We start from the raw sequence: 12,102 nt of genomic DNA, 5'->3' as shown, positions 1-12,102 counted from the left end.
GGTTTTTCTTACATCACTGCACAAAACCTGCAAGGGACTGGTCTCCCTTAGACTGAAGGACTGTGGTTTCCTGCTTTGGATCTTCACTCAAATCAGTGGGAGAAAACACCCCACAGTCACTTTGAATAGGGGGGGACCAAACCTTCTGCATCAGCCCAGAGTCCACAAAAACATCCTAGCAACCTTAAACTGGGCTGATTTAGCAGAGCTCACCTCTAGCCTGCCATATAGCACATAGAACATGCCATGATGGTTTAGAAACTCAAGCCGTCTGGAGAGCTTTCCCACAGGAACATGTGTGTGCCAGAACTTGTCTCCTTTAGGCCACCCACAGCAAGAAGGGATCGTATTAAAGCTGGCCCAGATTTCCCAAATTCAGTTTTAGGCAAAAGAAAATTGTCAGCAAGTATTTGAGAAATGCCTTGGAAAGAACCAGCCAATTGAAATGTGTAACAACCAGCTCTGAATAACCACTGACACTGTATATTCTGAGGCCCAAGATACTGAAGGGCCTTCAGAATGATAGTTCTAGGGGTGAAGTTCCTTCCCCTTCCTGCCACCTTCTCTCTGTGTCTTGCCAGCCAGATGTGAGCTTTACCTGAAATAGTTTAGGAGGGTTCCCTTGCTTCAGGAACAAGCTCTGATCCCATCTGGCTGCTAAAGTGCAACAGAATAAAATGCACTCAGGTTTAACACTAACATTACTGGATCCCTTCAGTACAGCAGCTCTAAAATAGTATCAAATCCAGGCTCATCCTTTGGTTGTCTCCCATTCAATCCACAGGCAGTTTCTCACATGGCTGGAAGGTGTCATCTCAGCTGATAGCTAAAATAAGAAGAGCCAGTTAGAAGTACACACATAGATACAGGAAATACACTTACAAGTGGCAGGTACTAAATCCTGCTTGGAAGCAAGAGCATCATTGTGGAGTACTGTGAGCAGAGCAGAAACCCTGCTCCTAAATCCCCCAGCACCTTGGGGCATCTCAGCCCAAGGACTGTCAAGCAGCACGCCTGCCAGAGTCCGCATGGATCAATATCCAAGGGAAGCACCACTAAATGTCCTCCCCTTCAACCACAGGCAGGAAGAACAAGATTTTGCAGATGCTCCATCTGTATGCATGGACATGCAGATCCATGACTGCTGTCATCTCTAGCACACACCATCCAGCAGCTGAAAAGCCATCCAACCCAAAATCAGTAGGCAAGCACTATGAGGAATAGCAGCCTTGGGCTTCTTGTGAGGCAGCAATGGGAAACCATAGATGTCTGTTTACATCATTTATTCAGTACTTATCAAGCAAAGAGACAAAAAAATCCAAATCAGATGCAAATAACTCCTGAGCTCCAAGATCTGCATCTCCCTTGAGCGCACCAGCCAGTGGATGACTAAACCAGTTTATGCAAAGGAATATGTGCAGCTTCCCTTGAGTATGCCCATCTGTGTGTCTTAACCCAGAGGCAAGACTGCCAGGCTTACTGACCTGCTGGAGGTGGTATTTACTAAAGACACTCCCCTGGTCATTGCCCTGCCGTGGCAAGAGATTTCCATTGCTTTCGTTCCCAGTTCTAAAGCACTTAAACCACATGTAGTCAGTGAGATGTTCAGCTTTGTACAGTGCCCATCTTTTGATGGGAACAGATGTGGTTTGATATATACATCCTATGTGCAATGAAGCAACATCGCATGTCCCCCATCTCCAGAAAAAGAGGCTTTACATATAGGGATTTCTGATGGGGTTTGTCAGCTTCTTGTGCTTGCAGTGAGCTATGGTCTCCTAATGCTGTGGTACTTCCCTTGCCTTTGCCTTGGGCTGCGGTGACCAGTACTCATGCGGGGAGAACAAATTCCAGTTAACAGGTTTGTGGCTTATAAACCTCCAGCACAAAATACACTAAAGCAAGATCCAGGCTTTACTTTCTTTGTCACTGATGCCATGACTCACAAGCAGAGCTGGAAACTCAGCTGATGAAGTGTTCATACAGGCAGCTATCTAAGAAGAAAAGAGCAAGATTATTTGTTAATGGATTTGGATGGTTTTATACATGTTTTCTCATATATGAGTTAATCCTCTCCCAGTATTTGTATTTCAGACTCTTCAGTAATATTCAGCATGTTCACAGCAAAGGTCTTCCAGCCTTTGGGGTAACTTGATGCCACTTGGCACAAATGCAGGCACTGGGTAAGGGACACAGCCTCAGTCAGACAGAGATGTAGCACAATTTGGGGTGTCAAGTCAGGGTCACAGCACAGGGTCCCGCCTTGGTTGCCTAGCCTATGTCCATGGATGTATGGGCTGAACCAGAGGTGCCAAGATAGGCAGACAGGGACATGAAGCAATCCACAGCAACAGGCAGGCTTCCCCTTGGGTGTAGTCACAGGGAGACTGAAGCTGCACAAGTCAGGAACCAGTGATGGTTTGGAGAGGGACTGTTGCTCCCCCCAAGCTCTGCAGAGCCTATACCAAAGTCCTGTGGGCTGCAAGTGAGCAGGAGCACCTGCTTTTCACTTGGGTCTTGCTCTGGAGCCCTGCTGCCTTCCCCAGACACTTGGACCATCCCTGCCCTCATCCTTAGCAACTCCCTGTTCTGTTCTAGGGCCCAAAAGGAACAAAGCACAGTGCTAAATGCTGGCCAGGGTGCCAAACAGCAAGGGTGCTGTCAGCCCTTTAGACAATGGCTGAAGCCCCATGCACTCCTCTACCTTTGACAATAGAGCAGGCCAAATCCTCATACTTAGGATACCACCACCATGCAGTTCAAGTAACACTAGAGATGAGGAGAGGGAAGTGCTTGTTATTGGAGAGACCACAGTTCTGTATCCCTGTAGCAATAACACTACCCATCGAGGCCTTTGCAGTATTTCTTGTCATGTTAGTGAGGCTCAAACCCTTCCCATTTCCCTAAGCAATCTCTTCTGTTTACCACTGGCATGCAATTCCCGCTTGGACTTTGAACAAGCTGTGATAACACCAGCTCTGTGCTTGGCTGTGCATAGTTGTTTGTTCCCTCCTGAGTTACTAAAGGACAACAAGCCCGAGACACGCTCTCATGTGAGTTCTGATTCCCATTTTGACTGAAGTATTCTCTGCTACATTGGAGACCTCTTTGGGTATCAGATCCAATAGAACATTCCTCACGTCCACAGCTGTGTCACAGGAAAACTGCAGGAAAACGTTTAAACCAGGAACTATTCCGACAGAGGCCAGCAGCTGCTGTGACACATCTGGAAGGATTTGGGTCATTGCTTCCCATGGCAGCATTAGAAATGCATAGTGAGACCAGGCCCCATAGCCTGACGTGCTCTCATGGAGAAGCTTGTGAATAGTTTTGATGGGTGTTTCCTTCCCCACAGAAACTGGCTTCTTAAAAATTCATTTTAAATAGCTTGTGGCTTTTAAACAGATAGAGCAGCTCTGCCTGGGAAACACTATCACATAGGGGCAGACACCACAAGTCACAGTCAGACCAGCCTGCCATGAGCAGTTTGGTGCTTCCCTTCCGTGCCATCAGAGCTAAGAAAACTAATAGCAGGGTGAAAGTATATTGCAGATATAACAGATATAACAGGCTGTACAGTAGGGAAGTCCTGATAGACCTTAGGAGCATAAGGGTTCTGACTTTGCCAACGTACAATGCAGATTTGAAGCACTGTGAGCCCTAGACTCACTTAAACCATGCAGAGAGAAGTTTGCTCTACTAGGTCAAACTAACTGCTCCAGTGAGAGAAGCATAACACGTGCAAGGTCACATCTCTGTGCCTTTACAGACAAGCTCTTGCACTGGAAGGTGGTTAGGTATTCCACACAGCCGTGCCTCAGCACCAGGCTTCTTACCCGTGGTACTTAGTGCACCCAGTGACTAACCTGCATAAGGCTGTGACACTTCTTCCAGCGCCAGCCAAAACCACCCCATAGGTTACATATGGAACTATACCACTTTCTCTCCACGTCATAAGAAAAACTTAAGGTTTATCCCTCTGGGGGTTTTTTTAATCCTTTATAATACCTTCCTTGGCTTGTTCTCCTTCTGGCCTTTGAATTCTTCCTCTTCTTTCCACTGTTCTGTTGCATAAAGTCAATAATTAAATGCTTTGTCCTTAAAGTTCTCTACCCCCACATTTAAGCTTTAAGGTTTCCTTATGAGTAAGATAAAAATCTGTCAGCTTTTTCTTTTCTTTTCTTTTCTTTTCTTTTCTTTTCTTTTCTTTTCTTTTCTTTTCTTTTCTTTTCTTTTCTTTTCTTTTCTTTTCTTTTCTTTTCTTTTCTTTTCTTTTCTTTTCTTTTCTTTTCTTTTCTTTTCTTTTCTTTTCTTTTCTTTTCTTTTCTTTCTTTTCTTTTCTTTTCCTTTCTTTTCTTTTTCCTTTCCTTTCCTTTCCTTTCCTTTCCTTTCCTTTCCTTTCCTTTCCTTTCCTTTCCTTTCCTTTCCTTTCCTTTCCTTTCCTTTCCTTTCCTTTCCTTTCCTTTCCTTTCCTTAAGATAAGCACAGCTGAACACAGTGCATCTGCTCAGCCACAAAGCAAAACTCCAAAATCACCTCTGGTTTTGTACCTTTTATTTTGCCATCCTGCTGCTTTCAAAGGAAACACCAACAAGACTCCACCATCAGAAGAGACCCACTACATGTGGTAACAATCAAGCCTCTGCCAGGCTCTTTTTAAGCAGGTTTTCCCAGTGCTGAGACTGTATAAGTGGATGGGGACTGTTACTTTTTCAGGTTTGGGGGTTCTATCTGACTGGAGATGTGTAGATAAAGAAAACTGTTCTTAGATACTCTTAGAAGTCTTTGAGATGAAACTATTACATTTTATTTTAATAAATTATTTTGATTGGTTTCTTTTTCAAAGCAGATAATTTAATACTTAGTTTTTTTTACATGTTAGGGAAAGATGGTTTAGTGGCTTGCTTAGGTATATTATCATTAAATGAATTTGCTAGAAGAGCTTTGAGTTCATGTCTCTTTTTCACTTTTTTGTTAATAGTAAACCAAGTTTCACCTGTTTAAATAGCCTCATGTTGGGGATTACGGATATTCATTTATGTAAACTGAGAATTCAACTTCTAGTGCTTTCCAGTGGGACACAGTTCCAAAGACTGTATTTTTCCCCTGAAGGACCAGCAATTCTCATTGTAATGGGGAAACCTTTAATGGAGAAAACTGTACAGTAAATAGGAGCTTGTTCTTGTAAAACGCACCCTGCTAACCTGCCACATAGTACTACTGGGTGTAGATGTAGTCATGAGAATTCCAGCTTTAACAGGTATTAGTAGTAATTGAGATTGTCTCATCACTTGTTAAATGTGCAGGACATCCTTCTCACTATGGAGTTGTATATAAGCTATTTAAATCAAATGGCATCTGTCACTGTAGAAGAAGTTAATTTTGTGTGATGGACTTTGATGTGTTCTTTTAATTCTGCAAGTTCTCGTTCTTGCTGCTTCAGGAAGTGCCGTGATCTGGGTGTCCTGGCCATTAGCTTATGTTAGTAATGCTCTGCTGTATTGCTCAACTGCTTTGCCAAGAGCACTGTTTTAATTGCATGAAAGCCCCTTGGGTTGTTGGAGCTGGAATCTCACTGTTGCTCTAGCACCTGGTCCTTGCCCAGAGGCTTGTAAAACCCCAATCTGAGGCATGGCCATTTGTTACCACCTTGCTGCTGTCAGACTGGGACATGCCGTGTACATCTGGTGTGTTTGTATATGGGAAGCTCCTCCTAGATGGAAAGCTTTGATTTGCTGAGTGGGAGGAGCTTCATGTCCTCAAATTATAGCTCTGTCAGAAAATAGGACTACCCCTTCTGTGCTGGGTTTACCTTATTCAGCACAAATGATTGCTGGTTTAAGCACTAGGTCTTGCAAACTCTTTTGGTTAAGAAGCCATTTGATTGGGCTAAAGTGAAAAGGACCCTATAGTCAAAGGACAGTTGGTGGCTAATAAGAGACTTGGTTAACAGCTAAGTAATCACAATAGGCTGCCAGACCAACTTCTGTTAGTAAAAGCTGTCACATGTGTCTAATGAGAGACACAATTTGGGAATGTAATCAAGACCTTAACGAAGCTGCATGAATCCGAATCAACATCCAGCTCTGCTGTGCTGTCTGCTTTCAGCAATCTAATGAGTAGGTAGGACAGGCTCCTACCTACTGGGACTGTGCTCACAGGGTCACCTTAACCACAGCTTTGTAAGGCTCAGAGGTCACAGACTCGATGCTATGAGATGGGCAAAGGCTACTGCATAAATAAACACCCACCCCTTTAGAGAATGTTTCTCAGAGCACAAAGCAGTTGGTTAGAGATAAGGATTGGAGAGCAGGGGATGGACTTTTGTCACCAGCAGCCGTCAGGTGGGAGGTGTGTTTTCATAAGCAGTGAGAGGAGAGTCCTGCTGTGCATTAATCCATGGCACATCCTGTGTTTCAGGGTGGTGCTGAACCAGATGCCTGGACTGGGTGTGAGGGAAGGAGCCACGTCCACCTGCAATCAGGAAACAGCAGCGTGCACGGGTGTGGATGGGGCCAGGCAGGCTGATGAGTAAGTAGTAAGGAAGTAGAGTGCTTTGAATAGAGATGCTCAGGCTGCATGTGTGTGTATCCAGGGGTGGATTATTCCTGGGGGCTGGACATACAACACCAGCATGGCTCTGCCTGCCTGGTGCTCCAGGGCAGCAGGGTGACTCCTCTAGGCATGGCTGACAAAGGATCTGGCCCTGCCTTCCACCGTGGCCTGGAGATGGGTTTCACCCTGTCCATCGCTTATTTCAGTGAAAACCTTGGAGGATGAGGGTTTCCATGGCTTAAAAACGTGGTTATTCACACAAGCAGTGACTGGCTGCTTTTAAAAAGAGTGGTGTAGGAGCTGTGTAGTATTACCAAGCAGTCCAAGAACTCCTAAGTCATCCTAGGGTGATAAACCAGAGTGAATGCATGCTGGATCCAGTAGGGAAAGGTCTTTTTGTAGTTCCAAACTTCCTTAGAGTTGCTTTATAATGTAAAGATTGGAGAAAGCAGCTTGTCTGTGTCATCCCAACAGGTGAGCACAGGGTGGTCACAACATCTTGTTGTTAGATTGCTGAATTGAATGCTGCAAGGGAGAGAAAACTGCTCTGAAAAGATGACAGACAAGGTGTGCAACAGCGTGCAGGGGGGAGGAAAAAAGCACTACTTAGATTTGCGTCATGGAGAAAGGTCATGGAAAGGCTGTAAAATGAGAATCCCAAGGTAGCACTGTCCTTCTCAGTCTTTGTCTTAACAACACTGGAGATAGTAAGGGGAAAACCTGACAGCTCTGGAGCAAAGGCATGTTCCCCATCAGATACCTGCAGTCAGCTCACAAACTCCTTTCATTTGGGGTCTCTTCCCTGAAGCTTGCTGTACACAGAGGCTCTGGTGGCAGCCCTAATACCTGTAATCTGCTAAGAGCTCCAAGCTGAGGCTCAAGGAAGGCTGTAGTGAGCTCTTTCCCAATGGAGGCTGGTGCATGATGTGAATTGTGGCAACGGCTCTGAATGTGGTGGAAAAGACTTTGGCATTTTACCAGGCAACAGCTGCTTTGCACGTTGGTGCTGATCTAGGCTATAACCTGTCACTGGGTCTAATACATAGAACTGATTCCTCCTGCTGTGAGGGAGTCCCGGAGGGCTCCCCAGGTGCCCATGCCCATGGCTCAGAGGTTACATAGGAGCTGCATTTGTCATGAGTTCAAGCTTGTGCTGTGCTCTCAGAGAGGAGCAATCATTCACAGGACACTGCCCTGGTTTCCAAGCCCTTTCCTCTGGGAAAGGAGAGAACCAGGCTGGGAAAAGGCTGTGGCCACAGTCAGGGAGAGTAGTTTCCCTTCTGCAGGGAAGACTTCCTCCCTCAGACAAACCCCAGCCAAAGCAGAGACCTCAATTAGTGCCTGATCAAAGACTCGAGGCATTCCCCAGCACTATGTTATGCAAGGGTCAGGTTCTGCTGCCCTGATTCCCGTTCCTCCCCGAAACTGCAGCCATTCAGACACATGCCTCAAATACATGAGCCACCTACCACACTGGTGTGCCCCAGAGCATCCCGCTGGAGCAGAGCCGGCAGCCCCCATTTAACAGGCACTGGCACCCGCTGGTCCTATGGCTGGGGTCCTGCAGCAGCAGGAGCATCACCCAGGCAGTGATGCATCCCTGCCTCATGTACTTAGCTCTCTTCCTGCCTCTATAAAGGGTCTATTGGAGAGCAAGATTAGGTGCAAGATTAACCTGTGGTATTTGTTTTACTGTTTAAAAGTTCATTTATGCTAATTCAGAGAGCACATTACAGAATCCGTGCAATCCTGTGAGATTCCTAAAGCCAGCCTGTTATTTGTAAACCCTTAGGAATGACTGCACTGGACATCTCTTCCCTGAACCTGGATTCCAATCCCACCCACTCCCATCACATAAACATGTAACAGGCAATTAAGGGCTGGGGTCTCGGGGGAAACACAGCTCTGGTTATGAAACTGCCTTCCCCCTACAAGCTTGGGACCTGTACCACAGCACCTTTTCTGCCCAACACAGATTCCTCCAGCAACACTTCCCATCCCCAGGCATGGGAATAGGCTGTAGCCACTATGCAGGTACCACTTCCTAGTCCTGCAGTGTGAGGAAAAGGGCTGGAGGTGTAAGTATCGTTGCTGCCTGGCAGTCATGGGGAGCAGCAGGGCTGTGGTGGTGCCCTGCATTCCTTTCTGCAGGGGCCGGTGGGCACAGTGGGCTGAGAAACGGGGTGGGAGTGCTGCACCCTCCTGTGCTCAGGGCTCCGCAGCTGCCACCCTCTGCCATGGCCAGGTGCTCTCTGAGGGTTCTTGCTGGAAGGCTGGACCTCGATCAGCTGCGTTTTTAAACGCAGGCTCATCCTTAACCTGGGATTAAAAAGGGATGTGGCCGTGGCCAGTGCCCAGAGTTTAGGCAGTGTAAACAAGTGTTTTGCAAACCCAGGACCAAAACCAATCTGCTGCTGTAAGCAAAAGCAAGAACTCCACCCTGGCTGGGGCCAGGCTGTGAGCTTCACACCAGAGTCTGACACTCCAGACCCGTGGTCCTGCTAGCACTGGGGATTGTGGCTGCCCCCAGCAGCTGGTGCCTGCCCTGTGAGGCACATAGGACTTGCTTCCAAAAGAGTCGTTTGCATCCTGCCACTGGTAGAAAAGCAAGAACCGAAGGAAGGACAGAGAGGCTCAGACAGTTCATCAGATTAATTTAAAGTACATTCCCCAATAGGCTCAGTCTGTTTCACAGCATTTTCTGCCTGCATGGCTTCCCCTTGCAGGCTGGCCAGCAAGGCCCCATCTCCCTGGCAGGATCGCAGGGAGCCGTCTCAGTCACTCTCGCTGCCGGTGCGGTGGGATGCTGCCCGGCGGCCGTGCTGCTGTCTGAGGCAGGCGGGCAGCGCTGCCCTGCCTGCAGGCAGTGAGACCTTGCTGCCAGAGGACACGCTGCGGGCCAGGGGCTGAGTGGGGAACATGATTGTGCCTCGGGGAGCCTCCAGGAGCTGCCAGATCTCCCCCGAGGTGGCGCTGCCCAGGTACTCCCAGGGCCTGCGCCCGCTGCTGTCCCGCAGCTGTACCTGGCAGCCCAGCTGCAGCACCAGCACCTTGATGACGAGCTGATGCCCGTGGATGGCAGCCAGGTGTAGCGGCGTGTACCCGCAGCCCGAACGCGCATCCACTTCCAGGGCCAGCCCCGCCTGCCGTGCCGCTGCCGCCAGCTCCTGCAGGCCGGGCCCGTCCCCGTGCTTGGCCAGCCAGTGGAGGACAGTGAAGCCCGAAATGAAGTCCCTCTGCAGAGCCAGCTCCGGCTCCTCCAGGAAGAGCCCCCGCACCCGAGCCCAGCGCCCCGCGGACACCGCCACCAGCCAGGCGTGCTCCCGCTGCCCCAGCGGCACCAGCAGCCCCCGGCCCGGGACGTGCCGAGGGGAGCCCTTGGAGGGCAGGGTGCGGGGCTGCTGCCCGCAGTCATCTGGCAGTGCCAGGGGGCTGCCCTGCACCTCCAGCAGAGCGAGCTGGCACCTGATGCTCCTGAAGACAGGAGGTGGTGCTGGGGGGGTGCTCTCTGGGGCGCGGGGCTCTGCGGGGCCCTCTGCTTTCATTAAGGGCTGCGACGGGGGTGGCCTGGCAGGGGGTGTTTGGGTGGAGCACTGTGGTGGGGACTGGGACGGGGGTGGCCTAGTGGGGGGCAGCGCCCCAGGACGTGATGGCAGCGGCAGGGTTTGATGTGGGTGCAGCAGCAAGGTTTGAGGTTGGGTTGGCTCACTGAGGGCCAGGACCCTGGATGACCTCAGTGGGGCTGGACTGGTGAGGAGATGCTGCATGGACCGGGACTGTGCCGGGGGCAGCCTGGTGGAGGGTAGCAGGTTTGGGCCGGATGGATGCTGTGGGGATGAGGAGGTGCTGGCAGGGAGCGCCTGCAGGGACCGGGACAGGGGCAGCACCTCTGGGGCGGACAGCAGCGGCAGGGATCGGGATGGGGGTGCTTCGGCGAGGGGATGCTGTGGGGAGCTGGGAAGGGCCAGCTCGGTGGCGGACAGCGCCCTAGGGCCCGATGGCAGCAGAGGGGACTGGGACTGTCCGCTGCGGGGCCGCGGCCCCGGGCTTGATGAGGGTGGTGGAGCCTTCAGTAGGGGCATCCCGGTAGGGAGCTGCGGGGGAGGCGAGGGCTGAGGGAGCCTGTCAGGGGCCAGCACCCCATGGCCCGGCGGCAGTGGCAGGGCTCGGCTTGGGGGAGACCCTCCAGGGCGTTGTGGTGTCAGGGACCCGGATGGGGCTGACCCAGGGGGAGGCAGGCCCCGGGACAACGGTGGGGACCGGCACCGGGTCGGTCTGGCAGAGGGCGGCTGTGGGGTCTGGTATGGGGGCAGCCCCGCTGCGGTCAGCTCCCCAGGACCCGTCGGCAGTGCCGGGGGCCGGCAGCGCTGGTGCCCGTCGGGGTGAAGCATCCACGGGCCCGAGGACAGCGGCCGGGTCCGATAGGGGGGCGGCTGTGAGGGCGGAGGAGGGGAACGGGAGCGGGGCGGCCCGGGGCGCGTCGGGGCAGCGGCGGCGGCAGCGCGGAGCGCTCGGCGGCACTCACAGCAGAGTCCGCCGCGGCCCCGGGCAGAACAGCCCCCCCCGACGGCAGCCCCCTGAGGCTGCCCCCCGCCCGGGGGCCTCTTCCCCACCGCCTCCCCCGGGGGGCAGCGCCTCCCGTCGGGGTCGCGTCGGGGCAGCGGCGGCGGCTCCTTGTCCTCCTGCTGCTCCTCTGGCGGCGGCAGCTCCTCATCGAGGAGGTCGCGGTACCTGCGGCGGAGGACGATGTCCTTGGAGGCGCCGGGGGCGGCGCCGGGGTGGACGGTGGCCAGGGAGTTGACGAGGCGCTTGAAGTACTCGCGGCGCTCCCGCTGCTGCGGCTCCGTCAGGGCTGGGTCGCGGAGGAAGCGCTGGAAGTGGCGGAGCAGCGCCGTGTTGGGGGCTCGGCCCCCGGCCTCCCAGAGGAAGTCCAGCACGGCCTCCTGGCTCAGCTCCCGTGCCATGCTCCGGCCCTTCCACCTCTCCGTACTCCTCCTCGGTGCTGCACGTCGGTGCTGCTCCCAGGTGCGCAGCGCTGCCGCGGAGGGGTACCCGCCTCCTGCAGCTGCGGTGCGCTGCGCCTCCTCCTCCTCCTCCGCCTTCGCAGCCGGGCCGCCACCCCCAGGGTGTCTTTGGCTGTGGGGCAGCGCGGCTGAGGTGACAGCGTGCGAAGGGAGGGAAGTGGGGCTGGAGGAGCCCTGCTCATGGCCAGAGAAGTGCGAGGCTAACTGCTGGTGTGCGGTGGGGAGAGCGAGCCTAGAGGTGCCTTCCACCCTGACCCACCTTGAGAGTCTATAACTTACCACAGCTGGTAGTAAAGATATGTGAATGTGATGTGATTCAGGGTAGCTGTTATTGCAAGTTGGGGGATTGTACCCGTGTAGGACAACCACACACAAATACCAAGAGTGCCTGCAGTCAAAGTATATCTCATACCATCTCTGTTTTCACTGTGTGGCTGGGACAGGTTGGACACATATTGTACTGGAGTGAGTATCTAATGTTGTTCTGTATTAGTAATGTATTGGTATTACTATTGTGTGTGTG

General features: G+C 51.9%; 1 protein-coding gene across 1 annotated transcript; it reads right to left on the bottom strand.

Moving 5' to 3' along the window:
• Positions 1–9,189: 9,189 nt before the first annotated feature.
• Positions 9,190–11,572, bottom strand: SOWAHB (sosondowah ankyrin repeat domain family member B). The gene is made up of 2 exons (XM_034064790.1): positions 11,043–11,572; positions 9,190–10,988 (listed from the first exon to the last, which is right to left on the bottom strand). Exons 1-2 carry the CDS (start codon positions 11,517–11,519, stop codon positions 9,330–9,332), a joined length of 2,136 nt encoding a protein of 711 aa, XP_033920681.1. The 5' UTR covers positions 11,520–11,572; the 3' UTR covers positions 9,190–9,329.
• Between the last annotated feature and the right edge of the window lie 530 nt (positions 11,573–12,102).

This window comes from Melopsittacus undulatus, chromosome 7, assembly GCF_012275295.1.
Source record: "Melopsittacus undulatus isolate bMelUnd1 chromosome 7, bMelUnd1.mat.Z, whole genome shotgun sequence".
In the NCBI taxonomy this organism is placed as follows: domain Eukaryota; kingdom Metazoa; phylum Chordata; class Aves; order Psittaciformes; family Psittaculidae; genus Melopsittacus; species Melopsittacus undulatus.
This window is presented reverse-complemented; position numbering and strand designations above follow the sequence as displayed.

What these genes read in the sequence shown, in the direction of transcription:
- SOWAHB (XM_034064790.1), bottom strand. Translation starts at nt 11,519, where the DNA reads ATGGCACGGGAGCTGAGCCAGGAGGCCGTGCTGGACTTCCTCTGGGAG. An exon ending in TCCGCGCTGCCGCCGCCGCT is followed by an intron (nt 10,989 to 11,042) that starts GCCCCGACGCGC and finishes CCGCCCTCACAG; the next exon opens with CCGCCCCCCTATCGGACCCG.